The sequence below is a fragment of the Monodelphis domestica genome, chromosome 6 (assembly GCF_027887165.1).
Source record: "Monodelphis domestica isolate mMonDom1 chromosome 6, mMonDom1.pri, whole genome shotgun sequence".
In the NCBI taxonomy this organism is placed as follows: Eukaryota; Metazoa; Chordata; class Mammalia; order Didelphimorphia; family Didelphidae; genus Monodelphis; species Monodelphis domestica.
The window spans coordinates 25721332-25737067 of NC_077232.1; the positions used below are offsets into that span (position 1 = coordinate 25721332).

Sequence of the window (15736 nt, forward strand, 5' to 3'; positions counted from 1 at the left end):
GCTGCTGTGGCATGAGTAGTAGGAAATGCTTGAGGCCACTTGGTCAGTTGATCATCTATGACTAGACAAAATTTATACTCTCTAGCTTTTGGCACAGAGATAAAGCCAATTTGTAGGTGCTCAAATGGTGTGTAACCAAGGATATGTCCGCCAAAGGCTTGCCCTCGAAAGGCATATTGATTAAAGATGTGGCAGGTAAAACAATCTGTATATACTTTGAAGGCAATTGTAGTTATTCCGGGGCTATCCATATTATTTTAACAGTATCTACAATCCCTGGGTGCCCAAATGACCATGTTTATGAATAGAGTGACAAATCTGGTTATAGAAATCTCTAGGGTATAAGGGTTTGCCATTTTATGATACCCATACTCCATTTATCTGTTTTGCTTTAAATTTATTCTTCCTCTGTTCCACTTCCTTGTCATTATAAGAGGGATAGATCCAAACCATCAGTAATTGTTAGAGGCATAGTTAGTTCAGGGCCTTCTAAGGCTGCAAGATTTTCTGTAAAATCTGCTTGGTTATTTCCCCTGGAGACAGGTTCAGTTCCACCTGTATGTGCAGAGCAATGAACGACAGGTATAGCTTTGGGGAGCGGGTTGGCAAAAAGAAGTTCAGTAATAAGGTTTGTATTGGCAATACATTTTCCAGCTGATGTTAAGAATCCCCTCTGAAGCCATAGCATGCCATTGGCATGACATATGCCAAAAGTGTAGTGGAAGTATGTGTAAATTGTGACTCATTTATCCTTTCCAATAATGCAGGCCTATTTCAAATCTATGAGTTCTGCACCCTGTGAGCTTACATTTGAGGGCAAGGAAGCTAACTACAGAGTATCAAATTCAGTAACTACCGCAGCTCCTGTATAGCACACAATATCCCTCATAAATGAAGAATCATCTGTAAATAATATTAAATATGATTCATCCAAAGGGGTGTCCAATAAATCATTATGAGTTTTATCAACAGTGGACACTAAAGATATACAGCTGTGTAAAGGTTTTCCAGAAATTGTTAAATCAGGGAGCAAGGTTTCAGGATTAAAAACTCCACACTGTTTTAGTGTGATATGTTGACTGTTTAATAGGAATATCTCATACCTAGCAACTCTTTCAGTAAATGCCTGTGTCCTATGTCTTAATATCAATGCCTCAACCTTGTGTGGGCACATTATGGTCAGAGGGCATCCCAATACAAGATCGGCAGATTTGGTTACCAGTAAAGCTGTGACAGCTACTCCTCTAAGTCATGGTAGTGCTCTAGCAGTTACTGGGTCAAGCTGGGCTGAATAATAGGCTCCCGGACATTGAGCATGTCCCAAAAGTTAAGTTAGAACACCTGAATCTACCCTCTTTTCTTCATGGACATATAATGTAAATGGTTTATCATAATTTGGTATGCCTAGAGAGTATTCTGTTTCCAATTTAAGTGGTTCAGGGACCAAGTTTTTTGTATGTGCTACAAGGGGCTTAGTGATTTCTCCATAGCAAGGGATCCACTGCTGACAAAATTCTGTTGCTCTAATAATAGCTCTCAATTGATTTTTAGTGGAAGGAGCACTTAACTTTTCAATACACTTGGGACAAATTAAACTGGACCCAGCAGTTAAAATAAAGCATAAATATTTTAACTTAGGTAGACACCACTGAACTTTGTCCTTGGAGACCTTATGTCCTCTCTTATGTAGCTCTAAGAGGAGATGTTTGCCAACCACTTGGTATGCTTCAGCTTTTGGTGAGGCCAAGAGTAATTCATTGATATACTGAATTAACAATTGTATTTAAATTTTATGATATCTGTAAGAACAGTTAAGAATTGTGTGACCAGAGTAGGGCTGTCAACAAATCCTTGGGGCAGAAAGCCTAGGTCCTCTAGGAGATCTTCCAGATGAAAGCAAAGATATGCCTGGAGATCTCATGTATGGGACTAGAGAAAAACTGTAAAGTATGAAACTGCTAGGAATAGAAGCGATAACAATATTTATTTTGGAAACTACAGGGTGTCTATGTATAACATTTTTCAGAGCTCTCAGATCCTGGACAAAGCGAAAGAGATGATTGCCATTGGGCCCCAGTCTTGGCTTTTTAACAGGCAGGATGGGCATATTGTATTCAGATTTACCAGGAATTATGATGCCTTGGTCAATTAGGGAACTTATTATTGGGGAAAAGTCATCAATTGCCTCCTTCGAAAGTGGGTATTGAAGAATGGAAGGAGGTGGGCTAGATTTTGTTTGAATTTGTAAAGGGAAGGCTCATTTAAGTAGGCCAACATCAGAAGATGATGTGGACCAGAGAGACTCAGGTATATCAGTTGGGATCTTAAAAATAGTAGTCTCCTCATTTCATGAATATCTGAAAGAAGTATGGAGAGTAAAGTTAAGGAGTCCTCAGGCATTTCCAGTGTCATAGAGCCATCTGGAGAGCAAGTTATTGTGTCCTTAAGCTTGCACAAAAGGTCTCCCCAGCAAATTTAAAGGGAAGCCAGACATTAAGAGGAAAGGCTGTTCCACAGTAAGGGGTCCTATGAACAATATTATAGGGAAAATCTTAGTAAACTTCAGTGGTGTCTCTGATATACCCCTTACATTAACTGAGCCAATGGAAGTGCAATATTAACAGTTGTATTCTCCAATCCAGACCAGGAAGCTCCAGTGTCCAAAAATGCAATCATAATAGATGTTTTATCTTATGGAGTTCCTTGATGGCTTGTTAAATTTCTTTTTCTGAGATGGGATTATTTAATTATTCTATTTCTTCTTTTGTTAATCAAGACAGTTTATATTTTTGTAAATATTCACCTATTTCATGTTGATTGTCATATTTATTACCACGTATTTGGGCAAAATAGTTCATGATAGTTACCTTAATTTCCTCTTTATTAGAGGTGAAGTCACACTTTTAGTCTTTGACACTGTTAATTTGATTTTCCCCTTTCTTTTTAAAAATAGATTAAACAGTATTTTATGTATTTTATGTGTTTTTTTTTTCAAATCACCAGGTCCTAGTCTTACTTATTAGTTCAATAGTTCTTTTACTTTCAATGTTATTAATTCATCCTTTGATTCTGAGGATTTCCAATTTGGTTTTTACATGGAGATTTTTAATTTATTCTCTTTCTATTTTTTTAAAGGTACAGGCCCAATTCATTGACCTCTTCCCTTTCTGATTTGTTACTCTATGTACTCAGGGATATAAATATTCCCCTGAGTTCTTTACTGGCTTAATCCTATAGATTTTGATGTGTTGTCTCCTCATTGTAATTCTCTTCAATGAAATCAGTATTCGTTTCTTTAATTTGTTCTTTCATCCATAAGTTTATTTTTTAATTTTTTTTAATTTTTTTAAACCCTTACCTTCCGTCTTGGAGTCAATACTGTGTATTGGCTCCAAGGCAGAAGAGTGGTAAGGGCTAGGCAATAGGGGTCAAGTGACTTGCCCAGGGTCACACAGCTAGGAAGTTTCCAAGACCAGATTTGAACCTAGGACCTCCCATCTCTAGGGCTGGCTCTCAATCCACTGAGCTACCCAGCTGCCCCCTCATCCATAAGTTTTAAAGAATAAGATTATTTAGTTTACAATTAATTTTAAATTAGTCTTTCCTGAAACCCTTATTGATTGTGATTTTTATTGCATTATGGTCTGAAAAAAATTGTACTTATTAATTCTTCTTTCCTATATTTGCTTGAAATGATTTTATGCCCTAATACATGGTCAACCTTTGTATAGGTACCATGTGCTGCTGAAAGGAATGTATATTCCTTTTTATCCCCATTCAGTTAACTATTTTCTTTTCAAGATTTCATTCACTTCCCTTACTTCTTACTTATTTTTTTTGTATAATTTATCTAATCTATCTCATTTTGATAGAGTAAGATTGAGGTCCCCTACTAGTATGGTTTTACTATCTTTTTCCTTCTTTATTTCCTGTAATTTTAACTTTAGAAATCTAAATGCTATAGCATATGTGTTGAGTACTGATATATTCCTTCATTGTTTTTGCTGTCTTTCATCAAGAAGAAATTACTTTCCTTATCTCTTTTAATGAGATCTATTTTTGCTTTAGCTTTGTCTGAGACAATAATTGCTACTCTTGCCTTTTTTGTCTCAGTTGTAGCCCAGTAAATTCTGCTCCACCCTCTTATCTTTAGCCTCTTCATGTCTTCCTGCCTCAACTATGTTTCTTGAATGCAATATATGGTAGGATTCTGGTTTTTAATCTATTATGCTATCCATTTCTTTTTATGGGTAAATTCATCAAATTCACATTCATAGTTATAATTATTGTCTGTATGTTCCCCTCCATTTTGACTTTTTGCTTTGATTCTACCTTTTCTCTTATCCCTCTTACCCTCCCTCCAGTGTCTTGATTTTAATCAATCTTTCCTCTTTCCTCTCCCTAATGTTACTCCCTTTCCCACCCTAACCTTATTATTCCCTTCTTATTATAGTGCCTTTTAAATCACCCCCCCAACCTCTACCTCCCATTTATTGCTCCCCTCCCCACCAGCCTGTATATAACCCTTCTACTTCTCTATAAGGCACAATGAAATTTTCTGGCTCAATGAATCTGACTGCTCTCTCTCTCTGAGCAAACTACAATGAGCATACGATTTAAGTATTACCTGTTTCCAACCTCTTCCTCCCTTCCATTTTATTTGTCTTTACCCCTTTCCACTGTGCAGTATTTTTGAAATATATGTTTATCCCATTTAATCTCTTTTCCATTTCTCTGAGTATTTTCCTCTTTTTTACCACTAGTTATATATATATATATATATATATATATATATATATATATATTTGTCATATCATCCTATACAATTTGTTACTTTAATCTCTAATTTCTTCCAAGTACTCCAATGATAACATCCTGAATCATATCCCCATTGAATGATGTGATCAAGGAAATTTTTTTCTTCTGTGTTTCTATTCCCACACTTCTTTTTCTGGATGTTCCCTGAGGCCAAATCCTTGAGGAGGGGGATGCCAAGATGGAGAGTTTTGGTTGTGACTAGGCTGCCCTCTCAATGCTTCTCTTCAAACTCCTCCCTTCCTACTGTGTTAGCTCCCTGAGCCTGGCACTGCCATGCCAGGAAGGCACTGCCTCCAGGCTATACCCCTCGCAGCCTAGATATTTCAGCAACCACCAGAGACTCAGCACAGCAAATATGGAAGGTGTCCTGTGACTTTCCTTCTTCCTTTTTCTTAAATCTGAAAATTAAGGCTTTTTTGGGGGTATATCTTGCAAGAGGGTCCCTCAGCTCTGGCCTTTTGTTAGTTTTGGTATTCTGTCCCCTGAAGCAATCTATTGGTGTGGAAGACTTTTCAGAGAGTTCTGGACTTTTGCTGAATCTAAGGGAATATCTTGATTCCGCCAGACCTATAACTTCTTAAGTCACAGTTATTTGTCTTTGAACTTAGTTCAGACTTCCTCTAGCCAGTAATGGATTAAGCTTAAAAAATCTAGACATCTGGCTCAAGAATGTAACTGACCTTGGGGAATGTATGTGAAAGCAAAGAGTGTCATCTTTACACCTGATATCTTTATAGCACCAAGTTATCTTTCAAGTAGGCCTACTTTACTATTCAAAAAGACTGGTCTGTTTCTTTTGATCTTGCACCTGGACTCAAATTATCAGGCTTGAAACTGGGTTTGGAGTGGTATGTTGAGGTAAAATCAGAAGATGGAATTGACTGAACCACTAGAGGGAAGAAAGAGTGTAATGTAGGACATTAAAGAGCCATTCCCTTTCCAAACCCTAAGACTTGCATCTCAGTAGGCCAGACTCTATCTGATACCTTTCAACTTATCTTGAAAGAATCTGGATTTTAAACCACTAACAAAACTTTTATCCTTATCATTCCTCCAGTACACCCCATCCTCATTCCATGTCTTCAGTATGAGATACCAATCTCTAATAGGATGCAAGTGCCAGGAGAAGTAATATTTACTTTTATACTTCTATTAAAATTCACAATGCCAGGCAATGAGTGATAAATAAATATTTTGAGGAAAGGAATGCAAGGTACATTCCTTAGTCTCTGAAGACAAAGAATGAGGAAAAGACATGAGCATAAAATGCAATGTTATAGAGCAATTGGCATTAAATGTAATATTACAGAACAATATTAGAAATCAAATGATATATCAGAATAAATTTTGTCTTGTATCCATATATATGTGGGTGTACATAATTCATACATGCATTTGTATTTCTTTAAAGGAAATTGCTTATGAAATAAGTTAAAATGAATTAGAATATAGAAGTATTTAAGTAGCAATCTATATGAGATCATTTCAATACTCAAGGCAATAGAGATTAAGTAACTTGCTATGATTCCATAGCTAAAATATGACAGATTTTCATGACTCAAAGTTGAGAAATTCATCAACATTTTGATAACAATTTTGATTTAATCATTTAATAATCATATAGTAAATCAATTTATCTACAATTTTTTTTATTTAGTGAAAGATAAATTTATAACATCCAGGTGACACACTGGAGAGAGAGTGAAAAAGGCTCATTTCTCCAAGTTCAAATGTGGCCTCAAATGCTTACTAGTTGGGCCACCCTGAGCAAGTCACATGATACTATCTACCTTATCTTGTGAATTCCTCAACTATAAAATGAGATAGAAAATGAAATAACAAGTGACTTCAGTGTCTTTGCCAATGAAATTCAAGTGGTATTTGAACAGTCAGATATGACAGTTAAAATTAAACAACAATCAACTTATGGAAATGTATTATTGGAAAGATGAGTTAGAAAATCCTTGCATGAAAGGATTTTGAAAGAAATTAATGTAACTAACCACAAGTCTTCTACAATTTTCTGTCAATCAGACTTGAGCAAAGATCAACACATTCATATGGGAAAAAATACAATATGAACTTGATAAGTGAGTTTTAGTAGTCAAGTAAGAAGAAAAAAATTTTAAGTTTTCAAAAAAAAATATTCATTTAATTACCTAATTTAGAATATTTTTTCATGGTTACATGATTCATGTTCTTTTCCTCCCTTCCTCCTTCCCCCTTTCTGGAGCCAATGAGGAATTTCACTGGGTTTTACATGTATCATTGTTCAAAACATATGTCCATATTATTAATATTTGCAACAGAGCGATCATTCAAAGTCAACTTCCTATTTGAACAAGGAAATTATTTTCTTCTGTGTTTCTATTCCCACAGTTGGTTCTTTGAATGTGGATAGCTTTCTTTCTCATCAGTCTCTGAGATTTGTTCTGGATCACTGCATTCCTGCTAGTAGAGAAGTCCATTTCATTTGATTGTGCCACAGTTTATCAGTCTCTGTGTACAATGTTCTCCAGATTCTGCTCTTTCACTCTGCATCAATTCCTGGAAGTCTTTACATTTCATATGGAATTCCTCCAGTTCATTATTCCTTTTAGCCAATAATATTCCATCATAATCAGATACAATTTGTTCAGCTATTCCGCAATTGATGGGCATACACTCATTTTCCAAATTTTTGCAACAACAAAGAGTGCAGCTATGAATATTCTTTTATAAGTCTTTTTTTCCTTATTATCTATTTGGAGTAAAACTCAGCAGTAGTATGACTGGATCAAAGGGCAGGCAGTCTTTTAAAGCCCTTTGGGCATAGTTCCAAATTGCCTTTCAGAACAGCTAGAGCAATTCGTAACTCCATGGGCAATGCATTAATGTCCCAATGTTGCCACATCCAGTCCAACATTTTTTACTTTCTTTTGCCATCATATTGACAAATCTGCTAGGTGTGAGGTGGTATCTCAGAGTTGTTTTGATTTGCATTTCTATAATTATGAGACATTTAGAACTTAGAATTTGATAGTTTTGATTTCTTTATATAAAAACTACATATTTGTGTCCTTGAACCATTTTTCAATTGGGGAATGGCTTGATTTTTTGTCAAATTGATTTAGTTCCTTTTAAATTTGAGAAACTAGACCTTCATCAAAGATGTTTATTAGATAGTACAATGGGTTTGGCACTAACTAAGTAAATTAATTAGGGTAGGATTGTCATTTTTATTATGTTAGCTCATCCTACCCATGAACAATCAATGTTTTTCCAATTGTTTAGATCTAGTTTTAATTGTGTGGAAAGTGTTTTGTAGTTGTGTTCATATAGTTCCTGTGTTTATTTCAGCAGATAGATTGCCAAGTATTTTATATTGTGTAGGGTGATTTTAAATGGAACTTTTCTTTCTAATTCTTGCTGTTGAGATGCATTGGAGATATATAGAAATGCTGATGACTTATGTGGGTTTATTTTGTATCCTGCAACTTTGCTAAAGTTGTTGATTATTTCAACTAGTTTTTAGTTGATTCTCTAGGATTCTTTAAGTACACCATCATGTCATCCGCAAAGAGTGATAACTTGGTCTCCTCCTTGCCTATTTTAATGCCTTCAATTTCTTTTCCTTCTCTAATTGCTACTGCTAGTGTTTCTAGTACAATATTAAATAATAGGGGTGATAATGGGCATTGTTTCACTCCTGGTCTTATTGGGAAGGCTTCTATTTTATCCCCATTGCAGATGATGTTTGCTGATGGTTTCAGATATATACTGTTCATTATTTTTAGGAAATTCCATTCTATTCCTATACTTTATAGTGTTTTCAATAGGAATGGGTGTTGTATTTTAGAAAAGGCTTTTTCTGCATCTATTGAGATAATCATTTTATTTTTGTCAGTTTGCTTGTTAATATGGTCAATTATGTGGATAGTTTAGCTAATGTTGAACCATCCTTGCATTCCTGGTATGAATCCTACCTGGTCATAGTGAATAACCCTTGTGATGACTTGCTGGAGTCTTTTTGCTAGTATCCTATTTAAGATTTTTGCATCTATATTCATTAAGGACATTGTTCTATAGTTTTCTTTCTCTGTTTTTGACCTGCCTGGCTTTGGAATCAGTACCATGTTTGTGTTGTAAAATGAATTTGATAGAACTCCTTCTTGGCTTATTCTGTCAAATAGTTTGTATAATATTGGGATTAATTGTTCTTTGAATGTTTGATAGAATTCATTTATGAATCCATCTAGACCTGAGGATTTTTTCTTAGGAAGTTCTTTGATGGCTTGTTCAATTTCTTTTTCTGATATGGGTTTTTTTAGGTAATTTATTTCTTCCTCTGTTAGTCTAGGAAATTTATATTTTTGTAAGTATTCCATTCACCCATTTCACCTAGATTGCCATATTTCTTGCCATATAATTGGGCATAGTAGTTTTTAATGATTGTCTTAATTTTCTCTTCATTATAGGTGAGGACTCCCTTTTCATCTTCACTGTCAATTTGTTTTTTTTTTCTATCCTTTTTTAATTAGACTGACTAGTACTTTGTCTATTTTGTTTTTTCAAAGTACCAGCTTCTAGTATTATTTATTAAATCAATAGTTCTTTGACTTTCAATTTTATTAATTTCTCCTTTGATTTTTAGGATCTCTCATTTAGTCTTCATCTGAGGATTTTTAATTTGTTCGCTTTCTAGTATTTTAATTTGCATGCCCAATTCAGTGACCTTTGCCCTTCGTAATTATTTAATATATGAAGTCAAGGCTATAAATTTGCCACTGAGTACTGCTTTGGCTGCATCCCATAGGTTTTGAAAGGATGTCTCATCATTGTCATTTTCTTCAATGAAGTTAATTGTTTCTACGATTTGTTCTTTAAACAGTTTTGGAGAATTGTATTGTTTAATTTCCAATGAACTTTTGATTTACCTCTCTATGTACCCTTACTAATTATTATTTTCATTGGATTATGATCTGAGAACATTGCATTTGTTATTTCTGCCCCTTTGCACTCATTTGCAATGTTTTTATGCCCTAATACATGGTCAATTTTTGTTATATATTCCTTTTTGTCCCTATTTATTTTTCTCCACATGTCTACTAACTCTAATTTTTCTAAGCTTTCATTCACTTCTCTTACCTCTTTCTTATTTATTTTTAAGTTTGATTATCTAGTTCGGATAGAGGAATATTCAGGTATCCCACTAGTATAGTTTTTCTGTCTATTTCATCCTTGAGCTCCTCTACTTTCTTCTTTAGAAATTTGGATGCTATGAAATTTGTTGCATACATGTTGAATACAGATATTTCCTCATTGACTATACTGCCTTTTATCAGGATGTAATTACCTTCCCTATCTCTTTTAAATAGATTTATTTTTACTTTGTCTTTGTCAGATATCATGATTGCGACTACTGCCTTCTTTTTATCAGTTGATGCCCAGTATATTTGGAAATGAAATTGCGTATTGGCTGCAGTAAGAGTGGGTGGAGAGGAGGGAGGGAAATAATGTGATTATTGTAATCAAGGAAGAATGTTCTAAATTGACTAAATAAACGTATTCAAATGGAAAAAATTGATTTTTATTACAAAGATTTTTCCCCAATTTTTGATCACCTTATAATTTTGTTTGCATTGGTTATGTTTTTACAAATCCTTTATAATTTAATATAATTAAAATTATTTATTTTGAATTTTTTAATATTTTCTATCTCTTGATTGGTCTTAAATTATTTCCTTTCCTATAGAACTGACAGGTATACTATTCTATGTTCTCTCAATTTACTTATAGTTTACATCTTTATATTTAAGTCATTTATCCATTCTGAATTAGAAGAGAAATTTTTAAGAACTGAAGTAAACAATGCAGATTCTACTTTATAGAATGAACTTTTCAGACTTATTCTGTTCCTGTCTCTTCCTCAAACAATATTTTTCTCTATCCTGTATTTACAAGGCCACAGATTTATGGATGTAAGAATCTGTCAAGGTTTTATAGTCTAAATCTCTGATTTGATTGTTAAGAGTAAAAATATTCAGAAAATTCAAGGGATTTTTCTCAAGGTCACATAAGAAATTAAGAGTAGAGATTAGGTTCACCTTTATTCCCCCTAACTTGAGCTCTAGAACTCTTTCCATCAAGCCACAAAGGTCTCTTTCTTTCATAAATTTTATCTTTTGTTCCCTTTATTATACAAACTAAGAACCTCATTTTTTGCTATTTGAAATAATGACTAAAAGAAATAAAATGACATTATATGTTTTATGCTAAATAGAACAAAATTTTTAAATGCAGAAAATGAAATATATTGAACAACAAATAAAATTGGATTGAAATAAATTCATCAAAATATTGTCAAAAGTCCATGAACCTCAGGTGAAGAACACCTGCTTTATTTTCTTTTCTATAGCTATATTTGAATTTTAATTCTTCTTGTTTAGCTCAACTATCCTTGAAAAAAAGGAAAAATATTATTGAGCATATTATTAGTTATCTGAAATCATTTTTTTATTCCATAACTTTTTCATGGCATTTTTTACTTCGGCATTCCTTAGAGTGTAGATCAAAGGATTGAGAAAGGGTGTTATAATGGTATAAAATACAGACACCAACTTATCCAGTGGGAAAGTAGTTTGGGGCCGGGTGTAAATAAATATGCAGGGGCCAAAGAATATGATGACAACAATGATGTGGGAGCTGCAGGTGGAGAGGGCTTTCCGCTTCCCTTCTGCACTATGATTTTTAAGGGAGCGTAGTATAATTGTATAGGATATCATTAGCAAAACAAAGCTGGTTGAGCATAAGGCCCCACTATTAGAAACTACCAAGAGGTTTAGGACATGTGTGTCCATACACCCCAGCCTCAACAAAGGTTGTAAATCACAGAAAAAGTGGTCAATCACATTTGGACCACAGAAAGGCACATTCAAGATGAGGATTATCTGGGCAATTGAATGCAGAAATGACCCTGCCCAGGCCAGCAGAATGAGGATCCCACACACCCTTCGGTTCATGATAACTGAATAGTGCAAAGGCTTACAGATGGCCACGTAACGGTCATAGGCCATCAAAATGAGGACCAGTATTTCCATGGCACCAAAGAAATGCAAAGCAAATATTTGGGTCATGCACTCATCAAAAGAAATAGTGTTCTTGTGGGAGAGGGTGTCCAAAATCAGTTTGGGAGCCATGGTGGTAGAGAAGCAAGAATCTGTGATAGATAAGTAAGTTAGGAAGAAGTACATCAGAGACCCAAGTGTTGAACTGGTCTTGATTGTCAAAACAATGAGCAGGTTTCCCAATACAGTGGCAGTGTAGAATACCAAGAAAATGAAAAATACAATTTTCTGTCTTTCTGGGTCCTGAGTCAGTCCAAGAAGAATGAATTCAGTCACATTGTTTCTCATCTTCTAAGACTCATTTGGGAAGGACATAAATAAGAACTAGTTAATATACCAAAAAAAAAAAGGGAAAATCAGAGTAGAATTTGAAAGTTCACCACCATAAAAGAAACTAACCACTTAACTTCTCTTTACTAAAAATTATGTTTTTCCTATTTTCAATGTCTTAGGAGAGCTGTAAGTACCTCTAACACTACTCCTATAAACTCTAATACACACAACATACACACAATAAATTTCTTGGTCATGAAAAGTTGTTTGTGAAAAAGCTGCACTGTCCTCTGTGCAGTGACATATACATAGTATCATGTAAAAATTACAGGACATAAATGAGCAAGCCTAAATTGGATCAGAATCATTTGAGAGAATTTTGAAATCACAGATCCATTTGGTAATTTTCTTTTCTTATGCTATATTATTTATTTGTGCATGTTATTCACAACTCCAAATATGCCTCTTTCACTTTTCAAAGTTAATGTTTTGGGGAGAAATTAATAAAATCTCCTAACCTGGACAAAAATTTGCCATAAACATCATGAACTTTGAGGACCCACTGTTTATATTCAGTAGTTTTTGTAGAATCTCATAGTTTGACTGGAACTCATAAGATGTATTGACCCATTCTTATCTGAAACAAACAAACAAACAAACTACATTCATTATCTCCCTTAATAGTTATCCACTTTCCAGTTGAAAACATGTAATAAACAGAAAAAAGGTGCAATTCTATTATTTTTAGAGGAATCCAAAGTGTTTAGAATATATGTGATTGTTTTTTTCTCCTGGTATGAGACCTATCTTTGCTTCTCAATAAAATACAGAATTTGGTACTAGTTCTGCCCTTGGAAGTGAAAGATTAAAGTCTGTTTCATGGGACTTACAGTCATACAAATAATGGATAATGATTCTCATATTCCATTTATGTTTTCCACTTTCCATGGTAAGTCTTCAATATTTGCCTTTCCTCTCTCCCTCATCTGAATATGATAAAGATAATTGTGCCCTTTTAAAAAGGTTACCCAGTATTTAACACAATAATCCACATGTGATCCAACAAGGGAAGATCTCATTTATAACCATCACCTTTCTTGGTCTGAACATAGGAATCAATCTCAAAGTCACATTAAAGTGATTCATGTCATGTTAGATTATTGACTCCTATTAATCCTCATATGTTAAGTTCTAGTAAAAATGCTACAGGGCATAAAATCCAAATATTCTATTTGAAAAAGAAAGGATTTAAAATTCAGGGAGGTAAATCTGCTTGCCAAAAGTCATCAGGACCAGATTTGTATTTGTCAACCATATCATTTTTCATGTCTTTTATTTGCTGGCTGTGGCTCCTTTATCTTATATGGCACTTTTGGATGGTATAAAGAATATATGAGGCTTTATATATGCCTATTAAGTGATATCTCATCAGAAAGAAAAAGAGTAATCTGATGAATCTGATTTATATCCTGTCATTGAATAGGTTACTGGTTCCATGCATCCATTAACAAATATAATATGTGAACCACCTATGGTTATATCACAGTCATTCATAAAAAATAACAGACACAAACATTAGAATACTGAATGCATAACTAGTGATTCCATAGAACAATTATACAAATTTTAATTTGATCCTCACAATATTGTGGAAAAAGCTTTTTCAGCTTTTATTATTACCATTTCATTAGTGAGGAAAGGGTATTTCAAAAAAGAAAATCCCATGGTTTATTGAAGGTCCAAACATAGTAAATGTTAGAGGGAAGAATCAAATTCTGGTATTTCTTCTTCACTCCTTAGCTATTTCTACCACTACAATGACTTTCATTTTTCATGATTGTTGCCTACATCAAATATTCCAATTTTCTCCCTCTTCTTTCTGAATCAAAACCAAGGAAAAGAGATTTATCTCACTCTTCCAGTTGCTTTCACTAAAATATGGAGAATCTTATTTTTATTTTCTCAAGAACAGTGTTAAATTTACAATCAATATTTCCTTTGATAATCCTTGAATTACTTCAGAGTTCTTATATGACTCTGGCAATGCTAATAAAATTTTACAGAAAATAGGTGAAGGTAAGGAAAGGGAGAGAGAGAGGAGGGGATGGGAATAAAGGAGAGGGGACAAGATGAAAGGAGAAGATATGAGATAAAGGGAGAATAATCAAATACACATATTCATGTACATACAAATAATGTTATCTCTTGTCTAATTTATAAGATTTTATAAGAATTAAAAATGTGCTTAAATTGCTTTGAAAATTATGTTATTATTAAGTAAAACCCTTTGTAGTTCAAACAAATTCTGGTGAAAGGCATGAAAAACTAGCAACTGATCATGTCAAATTTGGGGGAAAGAAGTGTGAGGAGATTTGGGGTTAGAAAGCTTTTTCCTTTATTTCAAGACAAGAGTGTGAATTATAAGATTATGAATTAGGAATGACTAAGTAATTTAGAGGCCACCTGATTCAAACCAGTCATTTTATGAGTGAAAAAAAAAAAGCCCAGAAAGGAAAAGTTAATGGTCCAAGGCTGCTCAAGTAGGTAATTGGAGTTCAAATTCACCTTGTGTAACACTGAGATCAGCACTCTGTCAGCCCTTGGAATTCCATCATGTCAATTCCCTTTTAAGTGTCTCAGTTTCTTATCCTGTAATTTAGAGAGAGAAAAGAAAATAATCATTTATTAATCATCAGGAATTTTATATTGTTATCACATTCTACCCCCACCCACAACAACCATTGAAGTCATATGCTATTATTATTCCATTTTATAGTTGTGGAAACAGAGGCAGTAGATGATAAGTGATATTTGCAGGTTCACACAGTTTATTAACACCTGAGACTTCACTGAAACTTAGGTATGCCTAACTTAGGTATTCCCTCCCTCCCCTCCACCCACCCATCCCATAGCCAACATGCAATTTCACTGGGTATTACATGTGTCCTTTATCAGAACCTATTTCCATGTTCTTGATGTTTGCACTAGGATGATCATTTAGAGTCTCCATCCCCATTCATAAGCCCTTCTACCCATGCAATCAAGCAGTTGTTTTACTTTGATGTTTTTGCTCCCACAGTTTTTCCTCTGAATGTAGAGAGTGTTCTGTCTCATAAATCCCTCTGATTTGTACAGGATCATTGCATTGCCACTAATGGAGACATCCATTATATTCCATTATATCACAGTATACCAATCTCTGTGTATAATGTTTCCTGGTTCTGCTTCTTTTACTCTGCATCAGTTCCTGCAGGTCATTCCAGTATTATATTCTTTAAAAACATATTCTGTCTTAGAAGCAATGCTAAGTATCATTTCAAGGCAGAAGAAGATTAAAGCATAGGCAATTGGAGTTGTGACTTGTCCAGGGTCACACAGGTAGTAAGTATCCAAAGCCAAGCTGGAACCCATGAACTCCTGGCTCTAGGTCTGTGTCTCTATCCACTGAACCACTTATCTGCCGCAGTGTGTTACATTTTCATATAAAAGGCAAAGTCTAAAAGTTGACAATCTGGTTTTATCTTTATATTCTCTCTAAG

The 15736-nt window shown here is 34.3% G+C and overlaps 1 protein-coding gene across 1 annotated transcript; it reads right to left on the reverse strand.

Annotated features, from left to right (window-relative positions):
* Positions 1 to 10995: 10995 nt before the first annotated feature.
* On the reverse strand, positions 10996 to 12226 carry LOC100618763 (olfactory receptor 4C11-like). Its single transcript, XM_016423626.2, has one exon. The coding sequence runs from the start codon at positions 12210 to 12212 to the stop codon at positions 11292 to 11294; it is 921 nt and encodes a 306-aa protein (XP_016279112.2). The 5' UTR covers positions 12213 to 12226; the 3' UTR covers positions 10996 to 11291.
* Positions 12227 to 15736: the final 3510 nt, after the last annotated feature.